The sequence below is a fragment of the Tachysurus fulvidraco genome, chromosome 23 (assembly GCF_022655615.1).
Source record: "Tachysurus fulvidraco isolate hzauxx_2018 chromosome 23, HZAU_PFXX_2.0, whole genome shotgun sequence".
Lineage (NCBI taxonomy): Eukaryota > Metazoa > Chordata > Actinopteri > Siluriformes > Bagridae > Tachysurus > Tachysurus fulvidraco.
In genome coordinates, this window is record NC_062540.1 from 2,363,503 (window position 1) to 2,390,002 (window position 26,500).

At 41.7% G+C, this 26,500-nt stretch overlaps 1 protein-coding gene across 5 annotated transcripts in view; it reads right to left on the minus strand.

The window, feature by feature from the left end:
• LOC113651474 (utrophin) overlaps positions 1-26,500 on the minus strand; it is a 126,861-nt gene that overhangs the window by 42,140 nt on the left and 58,221 nt on the right. For all 5 annotated transcript variants that reach the window (XM_047807273.1, XM_047807274.1, XM_047807272.1 and 2 more), the window contains 5 exons: positions 21,026-21,155; positions 11,230-11,498; positions 9,241-9,387; positions 7,880-7,958; positions 5,432-5,492 (listed from right to left, as the gene is read on the minus strand). In XM_047807273.1, coding sequence (XP_047663229.1) covers positions 5,432-5,492; positions 7,880-7,958; positions 9,241-9,387; positions 11,230-11,498; positions 21,026-21,155 — 686 coding nt within the window. The remainder of the gene's footprint in view (positions 1-5,431; positions 5,493-7,879; positions 7,959-9,240; positions 9,388-11,229; positions 11,499-21,025; positions 21,156-26,500) is intronic.

Genomic DNA, 26,500 nt, shown 5'->3' on the forward strand with positions numbered 1-26,500 from the left:
CTTAAAGGATTTTTAAGTGATATTCATACATTTTAATCCACAGCTAAAGCTATTTAGTTAGCTATATAGCTATTTGTGAACACTAGTCTGCTAGGCTAATCTGACAGGATTTTTCATTTTTAAGTGCTGTGAGAATGTTTATTGGTGTTTTTTTTTGTTCACACTTCACGATCGAAACTAGAATGCTAATTAAATCAGCTGATCTCACTGAATGAATGTTCAAATGACATTTAGAAATGTTTATAAGTATTCAGAGCCAATGCTAGCCAGAGAGCTAAAATCGGCTAATCTGATTCATTCATTCATTCATTTTCTACCGCTTTTATCCGAACTACCTCGGGTCACGAGGAGCCTGTGCCTATCTCAGGCGTCATTGGGCATCGAGGCAGGATACACCCTGGACGGAGTGCCAACCCATCACAGGGCACACACACTCTCATTCACTCACACTACAGACAATTTTCCAGAGATGCCAATCAACCTACCATGCATGTCTTTGGACCGGGGGAGTAAACTGGAGTACCCGGAGGAAACCCCCGAGGCACGGGGAGAACATGCAAACTCCACAAACACAAGGTGGAGGCGGGAATCGAACCCCGACCCTGGAGGTGTGAGGCAAACGTGCTAACCACTAAGCCACCGTGCTCCCCCAATCTGATCTTATTTCTTAGAAAATTTTGCCATTTCCACAGATGCGCACACTTTAATGGTCAATGGTACCAATAGCCTACTAGATAACATTAGTTACTGACTAGCTTTGAAGTCATATTATTAAATATTCGGCCTGTGCTGCTAATGCAAGTCAGTTAGCTAACCTGATAAACATTTATGAATATAACTTTAACATCGTCTCAGAAAACGTATCATCTTAACTGCGAACACTAGCCAGCTAATCCTTTTCGAACGGATTTGAAGTCATTTTACTGATGTTCATACTTATCACTGCTAATACTAGCGAGTTAGCTAATCTGACAGGATTTCTGTGAAGACTTCCAGTCATTTCCATTGATGTTCACATTCATCACTCACAATAATATTCGGCTAGCTAAAGATCAGCTAATCTGACAAGAGTGCTGAGAGGATTATTCAGCCATATTCATAAACGTTAGGAGTTCAAACGCCTCTTCAATAATCACAACATGAATGTCACACAAATATGCCACAAGCAGCCAGGTTTGTAATCTGCAAGATGCAATTGTACAGAAGCTGAATTCTGTATTTGTTTTCACATTCGTGGCTCAAAGGTGTACAAGCCCGAGGTCATTAGCTGTAGGCTGCTGCTCCTGATGTTCTGCGTTTTCAAACTCAGAAACACAGCTCACTGTTTCCTGTTTGGCTTACAGTTGCTTCAGTATAGTCTGCAGATTAGAAACGAGGCCTGCAGGGGATGGTGCGTTTGAGATCCGTGGCTGATCTCGTTCTTTGATCTACGCTATAATCGCATACGTTACTGCAATTAGCAGAAACAAACTACGAGCATCGGTATGTCCTGTTTAGCTCGCCCTTTCCGTTCACACTGTAGATACACATCAGAGCAGGACTTCTAACTGTATAGCTAATGCCTGCAGATGGCTGTACATCACAAGAAGATAAAACTTGCCAAGCTATGCTTCTTTTTGTTAGTTTTATTTTTTCCAATATTATCCCTGCTGTATTTCCTTTAAGATCCAAAATGAATGAATGAACGAACAACAACACACACACAAGAGAAGAGTAAAAAGAATGAACAATGCAATTCTCTGATTAGCAAAAAGATTTAGAATCCCAGAGCAGAGCATACTGTAGGTACAATTAAAGCAGATGCTCTGGAGTCAAAGGTCAGCTTGGAGTAACCACAAGAGGGTGGATGGAGGCAGATTTACTTTCTTTCTCTGCTTTCTCACACCCACAAACATTCTGCCTCAGTGAAAGTACTGTACGATGGCATAAATGAGTGCAGTGAGCTTATTAGGTCAAAAAACTTAAACAGAGGGAATCGTTTTTAATGACTCTCCAGCTCGTTTTCTCCGCTACTGCCATCGCTTTAGACTCTTCATATTTGTTTATCTCCAGGCAGAAATCCGTGATGATAAGAGCTCTCCAACTCTGCATGATCCTCAGAAAATGCTGGAACACTCTGAAAGACCTCCTTTTTGATTAAACTCAACAAATTAGTCCTTTAGGCTATGTTCACATTATTAGTTTGAAGTAGGCCAACTCTACTTCCACATAGAGCTAAGCCTGAGAAGTCCTTTTCACACATGTTCATACGTAGCACCGCTTTAGTAAACATCAGCTTCAAGGTTTTTTTATTCATAAATGTCTAGAATCATCACTGCTAGCATAAATCCGCCAACCTGACAGGATTTTTAAGAGTATTTAAGATCGAAGAGGGAGAGTCCGTTATCACCAGCGATCGTATGCATCGCTGCTGTTAGGAGTTTAAACTGTTATCATTAGTTAGCCAGCGACCATCAGCTAATATGCCATGATTTTTAAGAAATCTTTTAAGTTCCAATTCATGAATATTTGTAATCTTCACTGCTAATGCCGACTAGCTAACATCTGCTAATTATCACCAGCGATCGTATGCATTAGTATGCATTAGCTGACAAACTTTCTATTAGAAATTTTGCTAAATTGAAACAAGCTACACAAAATCAGCTAACCTGGTAGGATTTCTAAGAGAATTTTAAGTTATTTATATTTAAATACATAATAAACTATGCTAACTATGCTATGCTAAACTACGCAAATAGCTAATCTGACAGAATCATTTAGTAGAATTTCGTTGTTTTTTTTTAATTTTGTCATACTTATTAATGCTTACACTTAACACATAATCTATCAGGGTTTCTGAGAGGATTTATAAGGGATTTCTTTTTTATATATTCATAATTATCAATGCTAACACTAGTCACTTAGCTAAAATCTAAAGCTAATCTGACTCATACATGAGGGAATTTATGGGAGGATATTCATGTCATAATCATAAAATTTTAAATGTCAAAAGTGAGTAATGAGGCTTTTAATAAGATTTCAGACCGCCTTGCATTTGGATGAGTCAGTGTTGCTTGGGTAGATATGCATTAGTGTGTGTGTGTGTGTGTGTGTGTGTGTTTCTGTCTCAGGCTCGCCTTGACAGTCTGAGCCTTGTAAAAAGTCACCAGGTCAAAGAGATGTCATTTTTCTCGGCTCCTTTCTGAACTTCCCGTATCGTCGTCCAGCCGAACCTGCGCTCTGAACTTGCAGCAGGAAAATTAACCTGTCAGTCAGGAGCTTGTTGCTGTCAGCTCCATGCTGTGAGACCCCTGTTAGCCTGACATTACATAGGTTTCCCTGCATCCCAGTCACCAGGAGTTCAGTGAGATTTAATTAGGAAGCAGAGAAGTGAGGTCTTCCAGACACAGAGGTCGAAAATGGGAAGGTTCTTATTGGGAGTCAAACTAAAGGCCAACACAAAGGTTGACTGGAAGTTTAGAACTAGCCGAGGCACATGTTTTTTTTTCTTCCTATGTCGAAATTTGAGTTTTTATAGTTTAACTGAGGTGAAAATTTTGTTAAATACCTCTAGCAAGAAAATCTTAGCAGGAAAGAGACAACAAATACTGTTTATACAGTATCATTGGATGACCAGAGGTGTTTAAGGTAAAGGTTTGCTGTATGTTACTTAATAATGTGCAGCTGTTCAACATCAAAGGTCACCACCAGAAGACCCGATAAACCTTGTCTCATAATTATTGGTAGCCCAAGTGGTTAACGTTCTGGGTCATGGTTCAATCTCCAGCACTGCCAAGCTGCCACTGTTGGGCCCCTGTGCGAGGCCCTTAACCTTAATCCTTCTGCTCCAGTGGTGTTGTATCATGGTTGACCCTGCGCTCTGACCACAGCCTCCAAAGCTGCGATATGTGAAGCGAGAATTTTACTGTGCTGTAATGCAGATGTGACAAAATAAAGGCTTCTTCTTCTTCATCATTGTTCCCTTTCTGAAAACGGCCACTGTACATTCTACCATCCTGCAGTATGAAGAGCAAAGTAAAGGAGAAGAGCAGAACATCTTCTCTCTGGACAGAACAAACCCACAAACTGGCGTTTTATTGTAGAAGCTAGAGCATGAAGGGAAAATTTATATTGTCTCATATTATGTTGTTATAGCTTATTGATTTGAGAGCGCGTGTAAGCCGTGAGTGTGTTTGTAAGACAGTGTGTGTGTGTGTGTGTGTGTGTGAGAATGTGTGTGTGTGTGACAGAGAGAGAAACAATTATTTGGAAGGTGTACAGTGTGGCGCTTGCATTTATTGATGCCCAAGGAACTGACCATATGGCTGCTGTCAGGCAGGTCTGCAGAGAGACGTTGATTTGGCAGCTGTGTAACTCATCACTCATTCACACACTATCTCTCTCTCTTCCACACACACACACACACTCACACACACACACACACACACACACACACACACAGCTGGTGTTGACGACTTCTTTCCTGCACGCTTTTATCTCCCTTCCCTTCATGTGCCAAGTGAGTGGGCAAAAATCCCGCACACACAGTGCAGGTGTCCAGAGAGGACCCCCCCCCCCCCATCCAAATCTCTGTTCTCTTTCTATCTTGTCCCTTGTTCTAATAGCACTCTTAAATCTAATACTCAGTGATCGCCACATCCGCGGCTCTGCGGAGCGTGAAAGTCGAGCGCTGACGCAGGAAAAACTGCAGGAAGTTAGTAAAAGTGACAGAACAGACACTAGCGGCTAACGATATTCTGAATCTCTCTCTCGTTTTAACGAAACCTTTTAATCTTTTGAGGTTTTCACTCTTTATTCTTGTAGAAAGGGTGTCAATAATTTAATAACCGGAATATTTAATACAATAGCATTTAAATATCAACCTGCAAAAAAGTCACGATTTTTTTGCTTTTAGATTTTTAACAGTAACTGTAACTGGATAAGAAGCCACTAATCGCTAAAAACTGGATTTTTTTTTTTTAATTGGAAAATTATTTTATTAAATTATTATTTCCGAGTGTTTCGAGTCTATGTCAGGTTGCACCACACAACCACTTCATTGACTTTCCTGTAACAGCAAACCCCTACAATTTTTTCCATACATTATACAGCCTCATCAAGTCCCACACTGAATAACTGCTCAGCTCAGATTGTCAGGTTTTAGCTGAATTCCTAAATTCTACAGCTGTTACAACAAAAGTTCCTCTTTTCTACAGTATAACAGTCAGACTGCGTATTCGTGGCACCTTCTGGAGATCTGATCTCTACGTCTCCTGACTGCAAGACGGACTGGAAACAGACTCCAGCTGCAGGACTTTGTTCCTGTACATAAACTCTGCTAATAGATCCGGGCATCAGAGTTATAAACTGGCACAGTGTGTGTGTGTGTGTGTGTGTGTGTGTGTGTGTGTGCGTGTGTGTGTGTGTGAACCTGTACATCTCTGACACTTACTTGATGTAGTAGGGCACTTTATTCTGGGATACTGCTCTCTGCCAGGGCATCTGGACTGAAGCTGTGGAACACACACACACACACACACACACACACACACACACACACACACACACACACACACACACACACACACACACACACACACACAGAGGTTTCATTAAAAAAACTTTCACATTGGTGCTGATTAATATAACCTCAAAAGACTCCATTAGCCGTAAACGGCTCTCGGCCCATTAATCCGATCACTAACTAGTTTTGTTACTTTTATTCCGTCGCACAAACAGGACGAGAGATTTGGAGCATCGGCTAATAATGTTTAGATTTATAGCTACGGCTGACCTGGTTTACATGCCGACACTAATACGAGTAAGACCTCTGGGAATCAGTGGTACGCCTTAAGGATGGATGCTGACTTTTAATTGGTGCTCGGCTTGACCGACGGGTTTGAGTTACAGAAACGGCAAGCGGAGCTGCTATTTCTAAACCCGTCTGTCCATCCATCCATCCATCCATCCATCCAACTTCTCTACATATGGTAGAAGGGAACCTGGAGCCTATCCCAGGTGACTTTGGAGACAAGGTGTGGGATGCACTGGATAGCAAAATCTATATCTTATCATTCATTGTCAGATTTTTTTGGGGTTAGGTAACAACTTAGACCCCAAGACCATAATTATTCATTTCTGCTTTTACTCCTGGACACTCTGGGCTCTGTGCAGGACACTCAAGTTCTTCCAATCCAACCTTGACCTTCACACCGTGTCTTCACGGAGTTCCAATGCTGGCTCTGGATAGATCTCCATCCATTCGGAGCACCAGCAGCAGTGCAGAAGATGAAACTTAACCAGGGTTTAATTTTAAAATGCAAATCCAAACAGCTGTGCTTTCTTCCAAGAGTCTTGTGCAGCTCTCCTAGGATTTGATCACTGCATGAGAGACTCTGAGAAGCTTCTACAGCCTCTTCATCTCATCCCGTAGCCTCGGTTCGAACGGGTACAAGCTTCAATTAAGGCGAACGGAGACACTGAGTTAATTAATGCCTGCGCAAAGTGATTACGAAGCAGCAGTAACGTGGAGGTGTGTAGATGTCCTTTCACGTGGAGACGTCTGTGTTTTCAACGTCAGGAAGAATTCCCTGTGTGTTTTTTTTTTTCTTCTTTTTTCTCTCTCTAACAACAGCAGAGTGCGAGCAGCATCACGAACACCAAGACAATTTAGAAAATGAGATCATTCAGAGATGATCGGACGGACGGATGCAGACGAGACGTGGAGAGGGTGGATTAATTAACCTCTGAATTATTCATTGTCAAAACTTCTCTAATGGAGTTAGTGTGCTGGGAAAGAGGGAGAGAGAGAGAGAGACAGAGAGAGAGAGAGAGAGAGAGAGAGACAGAGAGTGAGACAGAGCGAGAGAGAGACAGAGAGAGAGAGACAGAGAGAGAGACACAGAGAGAGAGAGACAGAGAGAGAGAGAGGGAGAGACAGAGAGAGAGAGACAGAGAAAGACAGAGAAAGACAGAGAGAGAAAGACAGAGAGAGAGACAGAGAAAGACAAAGAGAGAGACAGTGAGAGAGACAGAGAGAGAGAGACAGAAAAAGACAGAGAGAGAGACAGAGAGAGACAGAGAGAGAGACAGACAGAGACAGAGAGACAGAGAGAGACAGAGAGAGAGACAGAGAGAAAGACAGAGAGAGAGAGACAGAGAAAGACAGAGAGAAAGACAGAGAGAGAGACAGAGAAAGAGACAGACAGAGAGAGAGACAGAGAGAGAGAGGGAGAGACAGACAGAGACAGAGAGAGAGAGAGATGGAATGCTGTAAGTGTACATAAAAATCAGTGAGAAAATCTCCCTCGAAATGAACAAATCTGAAAAATATTGCTCACAGATTATCTGAATGCTCGTTAACTTACTTTAATGACTAAAAGCCGATTTTCCATTTCTGTTTATTCCTCTTCGTGTTTATTCATTTACGTTTAAACATTTTTATTCATTCATATGTGTTTGTACATAATTTGTACCCAAAGCCTTCTAATATCTCGTTTGTTCAAATCACTTCGATTTGTTTCCAATAAACAGCTCATAATATAACGCCAAGGACGTCTCACACACATACAAGGGTTTATTTTAGTTTCTATCTGGATTTATATATATATAAATAAAACAATTGCATTACTGCCTTTAGAATTAATGCACAATTAAACAAACAGGAGTCTGAGGTAAAAACCTCATTTGCATAATGTTCTCTTCTAGCTCTGTGATTGGATGTTGAAGGTCCAATCACACACTAGTGCTTACCGTTGACTGGAGAGTCACGAGAATTACACATTACAGGGATATGTTCAAGGTTACTCTGTGTTTGTGTGTGTGTGTGTGTGTGTGTGTGTGTGTGTGTGTGTGTGTGTGTGTGTGTGTGTGTGTGTGTGTGTGTGTGTGTGTGACATACTGGAGAGGAAGTGTTGTGATGAGGGTCCAAAGTCTCTATGAGCTTCCTGTAAGAGTTTCAGTCTCTCCTCAATGGCTACCTAAAGATAGAGAGAGAGAGAGAGAGAGAGAGAGAGAGAGAGAGAGAGAGAGAGAGAGAGAGAGAGAGAGAGAGAGAAGATGTAGATTGGAAGAGACAAAGACAGAGCAGGTGATTGATCAATAGATTTATAGATAGAGAATGCAAAATGGATGAAGCTTGTATGTGTTTCCGTGTGTGTGTGTGTGTGTGTGTGTGTGTGTGTGTGTGTGTGTGTGTGTGTGTGTGTATGTGTGTGTGAGGTGAGAGAGAGAGAGAGAGAGAAATAGACTGTGTGTCTGTGTTGTTTTTTTTCAGTTTTCAGTCCATTAAATTCTGATTACATTAAGAAAGATAAAAAAGACCTAAAGATCTTTTAATATTCAATAAGAACAAATGTCCAACTCACTCACTCACACACACACACACACACACACACACACACACACACAGATCTCTATCTGCGCTGCTGTCATGTGTACACGGACATCTCCTAATAACCGAATAAATTACTATCTCTTCTCTCATTACACACGTGTGTATCATTCATCACATTCTGCACATATTTTACACACTAAATCTGTTGCGCGCGCACACACACACACACACACACACACACACACACACACAGCTGGTGGTGAGCCAGAAACTGACCTTCAGTCAGGTAATGATGAAGGATAGGTTGAGAGCGAGACAGAGGGAGATTGTGTGTGTGTGTGTGTGTGTGTGTGTGTGTGTGTGTGTGTGTGTGTGTGTGTGTGTGTGTGTGTGTGTGTGTGAGAGAGAGAGAGAGAGAGAGAGAGAGAGAGAGAGAGAGAGAGAGAGAGAGAGAGAGAGAGAGAGAGAGAGAGAGAGAGAGATATATGATTTATGTTTAAACAGTGATGTATGAATGGAGAAATGGATGAAGGGCGCATAAGTGATGACAAAACAAGAAATGGGGAAAATAAGGACGGTGAAAAAGAAGGTCAAAAAGCACTCAAGAGGAGAGCTGTGTGTGTATGTGTGTGTGTGTGTGTGTGTGTGTGTGTGTGTGTGTGTGTGTGTAGTAAGTTTAATTTATACTTCAGAATTTAAGATTTGTTCTTATTTTTCATCCAGAGTCTCCAGTCAGTGTAATTTGCTCCGTTTCATATTTCTTAAGCCACTTTCATTTTTCACCACTGATCACAACACTCAACACACACTTTGGTAGAATCCTATACATTAAACACACACTCACTGTAGGGAACCACACAGTGTGTGTATGTGTGTGTGTGTGTGTTTATATATATATATATATATGTCTGTATGTGTGTGTTTACCTGCAGTACGTTCCAGCGTGTGTTCAGGTTGTCCAGTTGTCTGCTGGTGGTGGACGAAAGTTGCACATCCAAAGGAGCCAATTCGCTTGCCAACACATTCACTGCCAACACCTCCTGCTTCAGAGGAGCCACTTCGTCCCGGAACGCCTACACACACACACACACACACACACACACACACACACACACACACACACACACACACACACACACACACACACACACACAGAATTATTCTTCTCACTCAGACAGAACTTGTAGAACTTGTTTTTCGACGCGTTCTCCTACTCACTGCTGACTTCTGATTCGCTCGCACTCTTGTGAGGAAACTATTAAAGATTAAACGGTTCACGGTTTACGTGTGTGTGTAATCATCTACTGATATCTGCACTGCTTTGAAGTAAAGCTGTAACTGAGTTTGGCAGCACACAGGAAAGTCAAAATGAAGGACTTTTCTTATTACCTTAAGAGAGAAAGAGAGAGAGAGAGAGAGAGAGAGAGAGAGAGAGAGAGAGAGAGAGAGAGAGAGAGAGAGAGAGAATAAAGCAAGATTGGTGAGGAACTACAAAGCTAAAATGTATGATGTGCTGTTTAATAGACAGAAACCTGAATTAAACCCCCCACCCCCACCCCCCCCCCCCCACACACACACCACCACCACCAAAAATATGGTTTATCCCAGACGTCCCTTTAAAATGTTATTGCTTCACGCCATGAATCCATCAGCTGAACCTCAGCCTAATTTTCCTCCATTCAGGGATGTGGAGTCTGTTAGTAACGAAGCGTCATTAAGCTGTTATCCAAGCCACAGAGGCCAGACAGCTAATGATAACCTAAATGTCTATATACAAAAAAAAATCCACTTAGAATCTCCTAATTAGATGACCTTTAACCTGATGAGAGCTGGAGTGTCTCCTCAGAGAGTGGCTGATTCTGAAAGAAGCATGTTTGTTAGGATTGATGAGCACTTTCAGCTAAAACTAATCTTAACTGCCAAGACACATCCCGACACCTTTAGCCTTCTAAAGAACGCACGGATGTGTGAATATGCATGAATATGCTAATATATATATGCTAATTTATATCCTCCTGCCAATCCCTACAACCCATCACCTTGCTTATTATTTATTTATGTTGTTACGTTAGTAACGCTAGCTACTTGTTAGCTATCCCATGAGGAAAATATTAGCAAAGTTTGCTACCTAGCGAGGAAGAGGAGACGACATAAAGTTTACAAGACATAGCAAAAAAAAAAAAAAAACAACACCACTTTTAGACTGAAGTTGGTACTAAAGTTGCTTTGTATGTTTCAACCTCAAAAAAAATTCTGTTTAAAAGTGGCTTTTCATTACCTCACCATTTTCAGAGAGCTGTGGTGAGCTAAAGCTATCGAATGAATACAGCTCTCCAAAGCCGCACTAACGTTGTACGTTATTTGCGTTTCTCTTTTTTGACGTTTATGCGAAGTCGTTTATTTTCCGACCGAAAGTTTCTGAAACTTCAGTGAAATTTTTTGTCAAAAATCGCTGAGAGCACTTTTAAAAATGAGGTATTGAACTCCCAGGTGCGCAGGACTTCGTGCTGTTTGTTTGCTGACAGGAAGACATGCTCAGAACAAGAGTTTATATAATGCTGCCAAATGCTAATTAAGCAAAGTGCACCTGTGTTCATTTGCATGCATGTTTTCAGTCGATCGCCCGCTAAACTGGCCACTCAACCGTCTCCTGAAGTGATATAATTAGTGCTTTTGGAAGTAAACCTGCCCCTATATGCAAAATCATCTTCTTGTGACTAATGAGAAACAGATGGATGTTTAGTGCAGTACATCACACCATCTATTCAATGTCTACGACCTGATAAAAATAGCTTAGCGTTAAAATAACAACCGTTTAACTCTATTATATATTACACCTATCGCTTATTTAGTGTTTACTTCTATGTAAAACATGCTTGTGGCCCGTTATCTATAATCTGGGCATGATTACTCACAGTGGTTTTGTTGATGTGGTCCTGCAGCGAGTCGATAAGCAGGTCTCCGACAGGCTGCCAGCGACCTTTGACCTCCTCGGGTCGGCTCAGATGCACATCCAGCTGGTCCATGGTGCTCTGCAGGTCTTGGAGTTTCTCCAGAGAGCGTTCCACCTGCTCGTGCCAACCTCCCACGTGTCCGAGCAATCTCTCCCAGCGCTCGCGTACCTCAGCCGCCTGCTTCCGGATTGCCCTCGCAACCCTCTGGGCCTTTTCCTCCGGAGACAACTCTGAGAAGATGATGAGGAGAGAACCTCAGTTCATTATCACGGTTTCTAATGGCTTGGTTGTTTCATGGAAACATAAGTCCCTGGTAACCTTCAAAGAAAACTAACTAACCATGAAGAAGGTCAAGCTTCAAAAAACAGAGGCTTTTCTTTTTTATCTCTTGTGACCAGAAACATATATACTAAGTACCAGATGATGGACCCAGATTAAGACAGAACCTTTACATCGGACCTTCTGGTGAAGATTGAGAAGGTTGTACTGTATGTACTGCATGCATCATTCATTCATTTTCTACCGCTTATCCGAACTTCTCGGGTCACGGGGAGCCTGTGCCTATCTCAGGCGTCATTGGGCATCGAGGAAGGATACACCCTGGACGGAGTGCCAACCCATCACAGGGCACACACACACTCTCATTCACTCACACACTCACACACTACGGACAATTTTCCAGAGATGCCAATCAACCTACCATGCATGTCTTTGGACCGGGGGAGGAAACCGGAGTACCCGGAGGAAACCCCCGAGGCACGGGGAGAACATGCAAACTCCACACACACAAGGCGGAGGCAGGAATCGAAGCCCCGACCCTGGAGGTGTGAGGCGAACGTGCTAACCACTAAACCCCCACCCCCCAGTGCACCATAACCAACATTAATCTTATGCGAAAGCATTCATGGATTTACTTCAGAAATTTGTCATCCAGAATGAAAGGGTTAAAACGGGGTAATAATCATTATGGGAGAAGGCCAAAGGCATCCCAAAGGCCTTTATTCATTAGGACTGTTTTTAATGAGCATACTTTGGACAAATGCCTGCCACCTTAAAACCACTGCATTGCTTCATTTTTTATCTGTAAATCCTTAAATCCTTTCATGGACTGAGTTACCTAATTAACAACAACAAAAAAAAAAAGATTAATGAGCAGCTTCATTATTAATGCTTTCAAATGAACTTGGAAACACAACATTTTGTCTTTTTAAACCTTTATTTGTCTTCTGCATCTGCTGCCAGGCCTAAAATCTATTTAGGAAATAATAAAGAGGGAACACAGTGTCATGGTTTTCAGTGTACTTGGAAGCCTCATGCTGTGTAGCCGAGCATCCTCGAAATTTGCTCCCGAATCTATCGACCTGCCTGTAAGCTGTTTGCGGGGGGATTAAAGGGAGAGTTTTGATAGAGAAGGAACTGGCCTGGGGCACGGCTGAGACTTGGTGCAGTACTGAAGACCTGAAGGATCTGAAGTCATTGAAAGATCAGAGAGATGGCAGTCATCTGTTTCCTGTGAGGTATGGGTCAGATATTTATCAAAGGATTAAAACTGCTGGAGGTGGAGAAGGTACTGTACGGCTATCAAAAATTTGCCCTAGCAGGAGGGTTGGCTTGACCATCCATGATCCCACCGTCATCTCTAGTCAAGCAATTTCTTTCAATACAGAAGAAAACAGAGAGGTTTGGGACACCAATTTCCCTACTCATAATTATTCAAGGTCTGGAATTCATTCATTCATTCATTTTCTACCGCTTTATCCGAACTTCTCGGGTCACGGGGAGCCTGTGCCTATCTCAGGAGTCATCGGGCATCGAGGCAGGATACACCCTGGACGGAGTGCCAACCCATCACAGGGCACACACACACACACACACTCATTCACTCACACACACACACACACTACGGACAATTTTCCAGAGATGCCGATCAACCTACCATGCATGTCTTTGGACCGGGGGAGGAAACCGGAGTACCCGGAGGAAACCCCCGAGGCACGGGGAGAACATGCAAACTCCACACACACAAGGCGGAGGCGGGAATCAAACCCCCAACCCTGGATGTGTGAGGCGAACGTGCTAACCACTAAGCCACCGTCCCCGTCCCCCCCCCCTCCGGTCAATATTATATTGTTTACAATTTTTGTATTATATGCTCATGTGACAGATTGGTGTCCCTTTCACCCAAAGCTCTCATAGGGATGGTCTCTGTATCCATAGCAACCCTGACCAGAATGAAGTGGATAGTGAAGACGAATGAAAAAATATTCTGCAACTAGTTTCTATATGGTTTTAAATCATTCAGTTCACTTGCAAATATTTGACAGGACCATTTGCGTATCAAGATTCCCCATGATAAAAAAATACCGAATGCAGGGCAAGTGTGCCCGATGTGAAGGTGTATATTGATTATTATATGTACCAATTTGCTGTTTTTGGCAGGGAGGAGATGCGTTGGCTGGTTGAAGGTCTGAAAAAGTGTCAAATGTAAAGCTTTTCTAAACTGCAGATGAATCATTTCAACTTGGTAAAACAAATGGATCACCAACAAACCAGGGTCTTGGGATTTTGCTATTTTGCCTGTCCACTATAAAAACGAAGAATATCAGAACAAGGTACACATGGCCATAACCCCAGTAAACCCCCAGAGGGCAAGAACCAGGCAGTCTCGTTCAGGGTCAGTGGTACAATATGAGACTGAAATAGTCCAGATTAAATCAAAGCTAATTGCAACCTTGAGCCAAACCCTATGTGCTCCAAAGGAACTGTTACTAGGTCATTACTGTTGCTCACTCCAGGCAAAATGCTGTTTAAATGACCTCGACTCAAGCACAGCTTTAAGAAAAGAAAAACTAAGACGATCAGGACCCCTGTGGCTTCACCTTGGACCAAACTGGATCTAAACTTTAAATCAAGGCTAAGCGCCAGTTATAGAAACCTTAAAACTCTCCAAAGTTAGACTACCATCCAAAGTTCTCTAGAGTACTAGAATTCTTCAGCATTGAACGCTGAGTAGGACACAACGTCGACCAAAAATGGGTCTCTCCGGAAATGTAGCATTCATTCATTTATTTTCTACCGCTTATCCGAACTTCTCGGGTCACGGGGAGCCTGTGCCTATCTCAGGCATCATCGGGCATCGAGGCAGGATACACCCTGGACGGAGTGCCAACCCATCACAGGGCACACACACACTCTCATTCACTCACACACTACGGACAATTTTCCAGAGATGCCAATCAACCTACCATGCATGTCTTTGGACCGGGGGAGGAAACCGGAGTACCCGGAGGAAACCCCCGAGGCACGGGGAGAACATGCAAACTCCACACACACAAGGCGGAGGCAGGAATCGAACCCCCAACCCTGGAGGTGTGAGGCGAATGTGCTAACCACTAAGCCAGAAATGGAGCAATAATCTTTATTTATTCTCTGGAACAAAACTTCATATTTGTGCTTTAGTGGAGTGTCAATTCTTTATAATCCCGAGTTACAATTAAAAACAGAGATACAGTTTATGAGCTCGATGAAATAGGTTTTGTATGCAAAAAGCTCTGTCGTACATCAGGTTGAAAAGTAGAGTTTATTAAACCGCCGGCAGTTATAATGATTCAATGAGCTTTTAACTTTTAATGTCTTTTAGTCTCATTACAGAGTTCCATCCCCTCACGTTTAAACAGAACTTTAAGCAACGACTAAGACGAGACAGACAACATAGTATAAGTTATATAACTTACACCCAGGACTTTTTGTCATAAACTTCCGTGAAAACACAACAAGCCAATAAAGTCAAGATCAGAACTCAGGAAAGAAAAAATTGAGTTTTAAACATAAACATCACTTTTCTCTATGGGATCTACTGGTAAATTGATACATACTGTAGAGCCTCTTTATATTGATGACTTCCTTTCCCATGTGATTACACATCAAGGTGTTAAGTTGGCAGTAATCTAGCTGGTGTTTGAACACATGTCACGGCGAGAGGAAGGAGGAGGAGGTGGCTAGCGGCTCTAATCTGCCTCGATTTAACAAGATGGAATTTGCTGCGGTAATGGCTTTTTCCTGAACTCATACACACACGGTTTCAAATAGCTGCACTGGAAATCAGATGAAAAGTGGAAGAACCACCATAAATAATAAAACAGCCTCATTACAAGATAACACTAAACATCAGCATTCCCGAACAATCATAACAAAGCTTGAATAATGCATATTTTAATCCTATAGAGCTCCATTTGGAACCAAAGTACTTGGAAGATCGCCTAGCTAGCAACAGAAAGCTCATTAGATCCGTGTCCACTATGGTTCCAGAAAAGTCTGAGGGAAAAAGGTCACTTCTTAAGTTTGCAAGAGTTGCAGAAACTAAGGCCGTTATGCTAAAGAGCGTTTAGATGTTCCCCAAACTGCAGAAGATCATTTTTTACAGCACAGCGACACAATAAACGAAGAACAATTTCACACGAGACTTTTGTTGCCTTTTCCAAGCAACGTGTCACTAGAAAAACATCTCCCCCATGATGTTTTGGGTAAGAAAATCTTGATGGAAATGTTCAGATTTGCTACTCATGCATGGTGACAACAACAAAAGGTTTTCTCAAAATCGTCGGGTTAAGTGAGTTAGTCGATCTCTAAAAGGTCCTTTTGTCCGAGGTTCTGATAAGGATTAATCATTAAGCAATGCTCATGACAGCTTCCCCCATCAAAATAGTTCCTGGTCTGTAGGCATGGGTGTCGGAAGCAAATAAAAAGTGGGCGTGTCCTGTCCCACCCACATACAGTATAATGGTTCCGAAGCCCATGTATTTCAGGAAGCAGGAGCGTGGTCAATGTTGTAGGTAAAACGCGGAATGGAGTTTAATTTATTAGGGCATTCCTCAAGCATTCCTCTAACCCTAACCCTAACCCTGGATTCGAATGGTGGCGATCTGAAAAGTGAACAGACATATGCGCTGAATAGAGACGGTAAAAGTGGGTGGGTCCAATATTATTGGTCTTAAAAAAGTGGGTGGGTCCTATCCCACCCACATATAACGGTTCCGACGCACATGTCTGTAGGTTCTACACACTAGAACCCGACTAAAGTAAGTCCAGCTCCTCATCGGTCCCTGTAAATATTTCCTTTGTATAAAGATGCCTACAGTAAAATTAGCTGTGTTGATGCTTACAGTTTTTGGAGTTGCGGTGTGAAATAGGTTCTGGAGTTCATGTAAAAGTTCATCTGGTGAAAACAAGACAGTTCCTGAAAGATTCTGTGGTGAAACCAAGCATATCGTTCCTAAACCCATTAGTTTCTGAGTTTCTGTAGTGGAAACGTACCACCGCTTCCCGAATTGATGGTAAGAAAGCAAACATACTCGAGTTCCTGTAAAAGTTCTGGAACATACAGTATTCCTAGTGCATGAGTTAGGGTGTAGGGCTTTACAAGTGGAAACATGCCTAAAGTTCCAAAGTCCCTGTAAGTGAAAAGAAGGATAAAATTCCTCTAAAGGACCCTGGAAATGTGCCTAATGTTCCCATTAAGGTTCATCTTGTGGAAACATGCCAACAACAGCTGTAAAAATTACTGCAGGAAAGTCATTTCTCAAATGTCAAATCTTCTTAGATGGAAACAAGCCAAATGTCCCTCAGATGGAACGATGTCTATAGTTCCTGATTCCCTGTAGAAGTTAACAGTAAACAAATCTACTCTTCCAGGGCTGCAGTGAAAGTTTCTGTGATGGAAAAACAATAAAAAACTAGATTTGTAAAGTTCGTCACGACAAACTTTGCTGTTGGCTTTGACGATGCAAGCATTCGCAAAGTCCGGTGCTTTTTGGAGGCGAGTGGACATAAGGGTCAGTGTTACTTTTGGAAGCAAGTAAACAGAAAGCTAGGGTGCTAAAACATTTGGAGGCAAGTGGAGACGAGCATGTGACGTCATCAGAATACCCGTGAGGAAGTTCCCCTCATTGTTCTGAGTGTTTTGATATGTCACATGTCCATGTTGTAAAAAGGTTTTTGATTTTACATATTTGGGGGCGGGGCTGCGGGACAACCGAAAGGCCAGTCGGTACACCAATTTAATCCTTTGTTCAGAGTATCACCCTAAAGGAGCTGGTCGAGTTTGGTGTAGATAGATTGAAAGCTTGCCGAGTTATAAACCTCCAAAATTTATAATGTGAGTCTATGGGAAAAAATGGCCAATTTGAGACCCGGTACCGGAAGTACCGGTACTCGGATCGCTTAGAAAAGTAATAGCAACAAACTTCAGACCAGGATCTAAAACATACCCGAATTTGGTGCATGTGGCTCGAAAGCTCTAGGAGGAGTTACTCTTTATACATTTTTGTCTAAGCTTAAATAGGAAACCAGAACGTTGGCTTCTACACAGCGACATAACGATGCCAACAGCTCTCAGGTTTCTGTAAAGATTCCTTTGATGCCTACAGTTCCTAAGATTATCATAAAAGGTTCCCAAGGTTTCTGTGATGGTAAGATACCTAAAATTCTTGAGTCCCTTTAAAAGGTTCCTATGATGGAATCATGTTCATAGTTCATGAGTTAGTGTAAGAGGTTCTCAGATGGACACATTCATAAGCTTCCTCCAATGGCAAATATTTATGGTTCCTGATCTCCTGTAAAAGTCTCTCCAACTGAAGCACACCTACATTTCCTGTGGAGTTCCTGTAAAACATTATGTAATGGACTTTTGCCTAAAGTTCCCGAGTACCAGTAAAAAATCCTCTGGGGAAAACAAGTTTCAGAGTTCTTTTAAAAAGTATACAGGTTGGAAAAATGCCAAACGTTCTTGAGTAGAGAACATCCATATGTTGAAAAAATGCCCCAGACTATTTAATTCTTCTAGATGTTTCTGCTGAATACAATCCCTGAGTCCTGTAAAAGTTCATGCAGTGGTGACTATTAATTCAGTAAGACTTAAAGGTGGGGTCTCCGATTTTTGAGAAATGCTTCAGAAAACTTCAGAGTCGGGCCGAATATTAAACAAGAACCAAAACAAACATCAAAACAAACGTGTAGCCAATGAGCAGAAAGGGGCGGGGCTTGTCAATATGTGGCGGAGAGAGTGTTCAGTGTGCATGTGTGACATTAGCAGAAAGCGGTTTTAACATCGACATGGAGGATAAAAACAAAGAAAGAAAGAGAAGAAAGACTTACGATAAGGCAAGAAGTAGGACGTGTTAATATTGTTAGTTGGCCACATATTCACAGGTTGGAGTTTCCCGAGTCAATAACTCCTGAGCTAAACGCTGTTACTACACAAATAACACCTCTTTTCTATCGTAGTAATGTAGAGAGGCAGCTACAACCGCGTTTTGTGTAGTAACAGCGTTTAGCTCAGGAGTTATCGACTCGGGAAACTCCGACCTGTGAATATGTGGCCGACTTTACTTAAGATGCCGAGGCGCTTTTTTCCTTCTCGATAGGTGAGTAACGTTGGTTTTGCTTTGTTACACAGAACTAATATATGCCTTTGTCCTTTACATGATGATGCTTGTGTGGCATTTTTGCTTGTTTGTTTATCTACAATTGTATTGTTCTTCCCTTCGGCTATGATAAAGACATTTCTTTCTGTTAGTCGCCTGGGTTACATATGTATGTGTGTTTTTTTTTTTCAAAAATCGGAGACCTCACCTTTAAGCAAAGAAGGAACTTATCCAATAGAACGTCAGAAAGGCTGTTGTGCTTCTAGATGATGCACCAAAGAACATTAAGTTGAAGTAAACTAAACTAGCTCTGCTAGCTATCAAAATAAATAAAATAACAATTATTATAATTCAAACATTAAGCACTTGACCTCCCTAACATCTTTGCGCACACTTTGGCAGCATCACATCCCTAAAGGCTTGACCTTATAAAGCCATGGCTGAAGCTCTGTCACAATTTCCGCATCCCAACAAATGCTGATTCAGCTCGGAAGTTTGTAAGAAGCTTACCTCTTCCTGAACTGTGGCATTTAAAGGGCAAAAATCAGCACAGCAAATAATTAGATGCCTACACTTGTGAAATCTATTAATTGCTTAGAAAATTGTTGTTTATATAATACCATAAATACCGCTAGAAACTCATTTTAGCTATATTACTCACTGCAAGACAACATCATTAATCAAAAGCAAAGTCAAAGGTGGCTTTGTTCGAGAGCTGAACAAAACAACAAAACATCTAAATCACACCAGATCTGTTTGATGGATAACTAAGGTGTCTTCTCTGTTTTTCAGACACACACACACACACACACACACACACACACACACACACACACACTCTTATCTGACGCATCCCTGAGAGCATGTACAGAGATGTGTGCTGGTTCCACGCAGGAGGGCTACACGAGTACGGCCAGCAAAAATCCCAAGATCCGTCACATGCTCGAATAACGTTACATCAAACATTTCGCCCTGAGAGACTCTCAAAACCAGAGAGTGTACACACACCAAGTGTGTGTGATGTGTGTCCTTCAGATCAAAGAATGAAATCCCAGAACATACCTAGTGGGTCTGCAAGCCAGATAAAATATTTATGTCGCATCACTTTTTTAAGGTTTCTCCAACAATTAGTTGCTGTTTGCCAGTAAGAGCACTGAGTCTCAGGCCTGGATCGGGATCTCTGATAAACATTCATTCATTCATTCATTCATTCATTCATTCATTTTCTACCGCTTACCCGATCTACCTCGGGTCACGGGGAGCCTGTGCCTATCTCAGGCGTCATCGGGCATCGAGGCAGGATACACCCTGGACGGAGTGCCAACCCATCACAGGGCACACACACACTCTCATTCACTCACACACTCACACACTACGGACAATTTTCCAGAGATGCCAATCAACCTACCATGCATGTCTTTGGACCGGGGGAGGAAACCGAAGTACCCGGAGGAAACCCCCGAGGCACGGGGAGAACATGCAAACTCCACACACACAAGGCGGAGGCGGGAATCGAACCCCCAACCCTGGAGGTATGAGGTGAACGTGCTAACCACTAAGCCACCGTGCCCCCCTTCTGATAAACAAAAATCTTTTTTTTTTTTTTTTTTACAAAAGGACCACAGAAACTTTTTTGGGAGATGAGCAACACTCTTCTATCAAAAAGAGGAAAAAAAACTGCTCATTTAGCATCTTTCTGGGAGTGACATAAACAACGACTATAGAATTTTAGCAACTCAACTAAAACACACAATTTCAACTTCAATTCATGATCTGGGTGAAAGGAACCAACCCTACATCAGTCCAGATCAGAACCTACATGAGTCTAGACCCAACCCTACATCAATCCAACCTAGATCTGAACCTACTTCAGTCCAGATCAGAACCGACATCAGTCTTGATGTTCAGTTTTCTTAAAAAGAACCATCGCAATTTCTGAAGCAAATCCTCCCGGTGTGAAGATTTTTTTTGCATTAATCTTCATTATGTAGCTTAAGGCAGCTCATCAGCCCAGGGAATAGCTACAGGGCTATCAAATATGTTTTTTTTATTTATCTCGAATAAACAAATAACAGCAAACTGATGACATGACAAAAAAAGTTGACTAGAGAAACAACCTTTAAGGAAGAACAAACAGATGGGATTCCGTTCCAACGGTCTGAGGTGATGATGTGAAAAAGATCGATCACTACGAACCAAAACACTTTTAAATTGTTGTATTTAACCTCGTAAACTGATATTAAAAGGTGCCTCATGTCATGTTATTCAGCCATATTACTCCTTTATTCAGATATTAATAATCAAGCGAGTTTCTGTAATTAGATTAAAGTTCTCACCAGTTTTTGACTGCAGGTTCTTGCGTGGTTCTTCAGGCCCCTCGATGGGCTGATCAGCCAGGAACATGCGTGCCTGGTCCAAGGTACTGACCACGACATGCTCCCTCTCCTTTAGCTCCGCCCTCAAAGCCTGAAAACAAAACCGACACATGTACAGTAAGAAGCTGTTCACAGTTTTGTCCGTGATCTTTGTATGCACTGGTATCACGTAACATGATTTGTAGAGTGAGGACAGAGAAAAGTAAGTAATGATAATGACCATCATTCCATCTCATTTGCCTGAACAGTCCACCTCACAGAGCACACAATGGTCCGGTCGCTCAAAACGAATCGTTTCATCATTTCTAAAGTGGGTCAGAGTAAAAGAACTAAAATAAATAAAACACCATGTGAAAAAAAGGTACAAGTGAGTCACACGGTCGATACTCAGTTCTCGACGCTGAAAGAAAGGACGAACGACCGGATCGCGTTGACCTTTAACGATTCCAGGCTTTATCGTAGACGCCGAACGCCGTCAAGCTGCTCTTCGGTCTAATTGGCTCTACAGTATAGTAACGAGAGCAGTCGAGTCGAAGGAGTAGAGCAAGGAAAATCATGCGAGGAGCATGGTAGAGCAAGCAGCATGGTAGATAATCTTAATATTCTTGTTCGTGAAGCAAAAAAATGCTCTCCCAGTAAATAAATAAATAAATGAATGAATGAATAAATAAATCCAGAGACGCAATGCTCCGTGTGTTTATGCCTCGAATCCTTAATTCATTTCTATTTTCATATTTTTCAGTAAATAAGAATTCATCGCAAATTTAAGGCTTAGGTAAAAAATTTTTTTCTTCGCTTATATTCTCACATGGATTACGAGCTCGTGTCAGACCGCGATAACGCCGATAATGACGACGTCGGTGCGATTTTCTCGGCCGCTTATTCACATGGATGTACGGAGCTTGAAACAGACACGACTCACTGTGAAGGCTCTTACTCGCATCCACTATCTCAGACTCTATACTTAAAATGACATGTCTGAGAAAACAAACCCTGACACACTGGCGTTTTTTTTTTTTTGCAACAGAACACGACTACACGACGCGCTCGCACACCCAGAGTGTCAGAGAAAACGATATGATATTTACGACAGAGACTCCAGTCTCCTCTATTAGTCGTTATGGCGATGGAGAGAATCGTCTGTCTTTGTTCTATTGACTGAACGTTCGATATTTTTTTTTTATTCTGAATGTTTTATTTATTTATTTATTTATTTTAGAAAGAGAAAAAAAAAAACAGGACAAATTCTCGGCCTTCAAAAAACATTATTCAACTCTTTCTATGCACTTATAAGACGGTATAATGCTTCATAAGGCATTCGACAAATTGTCATAAACACTCAATATACTTTAATTAATACAAATCGTGAACAGAATGGATCATCAGCATTATCCTAAACATTTTTTTTACCTCAAAATACCTAAGAAATAAATTCCAGATGACTTTGTACACAACGTTGTATTATTTTCTGTTATATCTGGTTTATTAATCCATTACAGGTATTATAGACGAGTTGCACTTTTATTTCTTCGTGTGTTACGAACGCTACTTATGATCATTTTTTGATCCCGTTCATTCATAATGCATAGTAAGGACAGAAACCTAGAAATCTTTCATGAATATTATAATGGATAATCGAAAAGACGGACTTTCATAAATATACCGTATAACAGTGTGTATAATGCCTCACGAATGCATTATAACAGGATAAAAAGTTCTTTTTTCGTCTTATAAATAGGATGCTGGGATTTCTGAAATTTCTGCAGGAGCAAATTTCGATCTTAAAAAGATCTGCTTCAGTAAATTGTTCGGACAAAGATTTATGATTATATCGGTTAACTTCCCGTTGAGAGGAGCTGATCGTTTTGCCCATTTCTGCTGGAAAAGGAAGACGGATCCACAAAGGTACGTTTTTACCTCAGCGTCTCACGTGGGACGCGACAAAACGTCTTTGAAGGACAAAACGTTCTCTCTCCAGAGCTTTGGAGAAAGCCAGATGTTCTCTTTGCACTTCATTATCAAAAGGTTTTAAAATGGAAAGAGACAGAAAAGAGGCTATTGTCCTTTCACTGGCTTTTGTTTTTCTCAGAGAAAAAGAGAGGAAATGAGACATAAGAAGAGATAATCGGAACAGAAGAGAGAGAGAAAACACAACAGAAGGCGGTTTACGAGGAGGATTTTTATAGACGAAAAGCCGAACGTGATTTGCAGCCGGAGCGTGGAAGAGTGTTCGGGTTTTCGCTGGTTGGCAGATGACGCGAGTGTTATGTAGGGAAAAAAAAAAAATCGCATTTCACACAGAATCAGATGAGCAGGACATATGGAGGACATGACTGTGGAAAAAGTCTTCTTTTCAGTCAAAAAATGTTGGACTTGACATAAAATTACAGCCGCACTTTATTCAGCGACGCAAGAAACACGGCTACAAGACGTCGAATTAGCCGACGATTTTAAATCGCTTTAACAAGTTTTCGAACTAGCTATGAAAAATTGTAAGCTTAGTAAATCATGTTTCACCTCACGCTTTTTTAAAACATGCAGAAGACCTGGTAATTCTACACAATTGTTGCAGCTCTGAGAAAAGTAGATTGCCTTCGATTAAGTTTAATTGATTATCATAGTTTTTATCCACTTATAGTTACATTTAATGTCGTCGCTTATGCTACAGCAGCTAAGAAAAGTCATTCGGTCAGATTTAGGCATCTCGCAAGATAATGTAGAACATAGCTAGCTAGCTAGCTACCGCATAGCTACGAAGCAGTACGACTTGAAGGATCTGCTGCTTGTTGACGCTGTATTGTACGAAGCGAAGAGGTTTACTGAAGCGGATTACCGGTGTAAACAATCCTCGGTGCATTCGCTCCTCAGAATAACAGCCATGTCACATGAAACACAAGGAGAAGTCTTGCTCAGCCCTGCTCAGATACAGAAAAGAGAAGAGACACGGAATCTTTTCCTGTCGCTTCCTCCAGCTGCTTAAAATTCAAGCGGCGCAGTCATGGTGTCTCCTCGGCTCACTCCAACATGATGACATTACCAGAAATGGCAAAGCAGGCTGAGGGAAACCGTGTGAGATAAAACAGGTGATGAGGATCCAGCAGACCCTGACCTGGAGAACCCTGACCGGGAATAACACTCCTTTATTTCTGTTCGCTTAACAGAACCCAGAAAATGCTGTATGGCAGTATCTTTATTGTCGCTTTTGCTGGATAACATATTATACATGTGTATGAAGATCGCTCTACATAATCCAGGACTAATATTATATTATACAGGTTTAAAAAAAGAGGTTTTATATATATAATAAATTGCTGATTGGATGAAGGGGGGGCTTTATGTAGTGCTTTTGAGAGCTGTCTCAAGTCATCATACAGGAGATCGTTCATGAGTGGCAAAGAACACGTCCAGACAAAGTTTACGCAAATATGGAGTGTCTCGGTGTAGCGACTACCAATGGGAGTAAAGACGGTCAATAGAGCGCACGTGATCTGTGGATAGGATGATATACGCTAGAGAAGTTCATACACGGCGCCACCTGCTGACAACCAGTAGCAGGAACCATAAACCTGACGCGTGTCTGAACGTAGCTTTACGTTTATTATAAATTCTGACACTGGAGACTCCTTCCAAAAGATGTTAAACAAATGCATCCGTCTCCAGGATCCGTCTCCGGGATTTTAAGAATGTTATATAAGCCTTAAGAGCACTATTCGGACGGGATTAGTTCTATGTGGGGACGTGGAGTAATACAATTTTACCTCAGGACGTCTGTAACATTAATTGGCCAATTCGCATGGGACAAGACATGTCAGTAAAACTAGCAGAAGTGGGAGGGGTAACTTGCTTTACGCACCACAGTAACCTCCTTGTCGTCATGTGCGTATGATGTTGCTTCCTGTTATCACGTGCGCAAACAGACAACATGGCACCTCCATGCTTGAACATCGTGCTTTTAAACAGGAAATGACGGAATTTTACCGTACATATTTACAGCGGGTCTTTTCGGACGGGATTAGTATTACCTGAGGTCATTTTTCCGGACCTTTTTACAGAAGGTAAAAGTCGCCGTAATCTTTACTGACATTAGCACTATTCATACGGGACGAGTTTTACGTGGGGACATGGGGGGTAAAGTAATTATTACCAGAGCTTATCGGTGATTTTAGTCCCGTCCGAAGGTACCATCTCGGTAATCATTACGGACAATGTCAGTAAAGATTACGGCGACTTTTACCTTCTGTAAAAAGGTCCGGAAAAATGACCTCAGGTAATACTAATCCCGTCCGAAAAGACCCGCTGTAAATATGTACGGTAAAATTCCGTCATTTCCTGTTTAAAAGTAGTTTTTGGTGCGTTTTGCAAGCATGGAGGCGCTTGAAACAGGAAGCAACGTCATACGCACATGACGACAAGGAGGTTACTGTGGTGCGTAAAGCGAGTTACCCCTCCCACTTCTGCTAGTTGTACTGAGATGTCTTGTCCCGTGCGAATTGGCCAATTAATATTACAGACGTCCTGAGGTAAAATTGCATTACTCCACGTCCCCACGTAAAACTAGTCCCGTCCGAATAGTGCTATTGTCCGTAATGATTATCGAGATGGCACATTCGGACGGGACTAAAATCACCGAGAAGCTCTGGTAATAATTACTTTACCCCCCACGTCCTCATGTTAAACTAATCCCGTCCGAATAGTGCTTTAGATTATATGGCGTGTCCGTCATACACGTGAACAACATGTTACTATAGAAATGGGGATGTTTATATGATGTAAACCATATATTCTGACCAATCAAATTAGAGAATTTAAAAGCACTGTGTGGGTTTTAATGTCAATCCTCTGTATAGGTTCTATACCTAGAAATAAAAAAGTCATCAGGCAGGAAAATAAATCCACAGAACAATAAATCCACCAAACACTGAGCCATAAACGCCCCAAAGAGACATAACAACTGGCTAAACCCAACCCCAGTGCACAAAAGCAGCGCTTCATGAACACAACTCAGCTAATTCAATCTAATTAATAATGAATAAAGGCTACATAAAGCAGAATTATAGACCCTTTAGAAAACGATGACCCCCTCCTTTATCCGATACAGTAAACAGCTTTAGACCTCGGCCGCTTCACTGACTTTTTAATCGATCCAACAATAAAGAGTTGGACGCACGACTTCTTCAAAGCGCTGCGAGGGAAAGAGATTTTTTTCTTTCGAGTAGATCCAAAGTAGAGTCATTATTTTTATCTGAGGCAGTAGATAAAGGCAGGTGCTAAAGCTAGATGAATTTATTTATTTTTATACCGTCTTACCGGATGCAGCTCGGCAAACCGATCACAAACGAATCTGTTATCATGATTCACAACCAAACGAGATAAGAGAGAGAGCTGCTTCCAGGCTAATGCTAGCGCTATCGCCCTTACCACCATAATGTTCCTGGG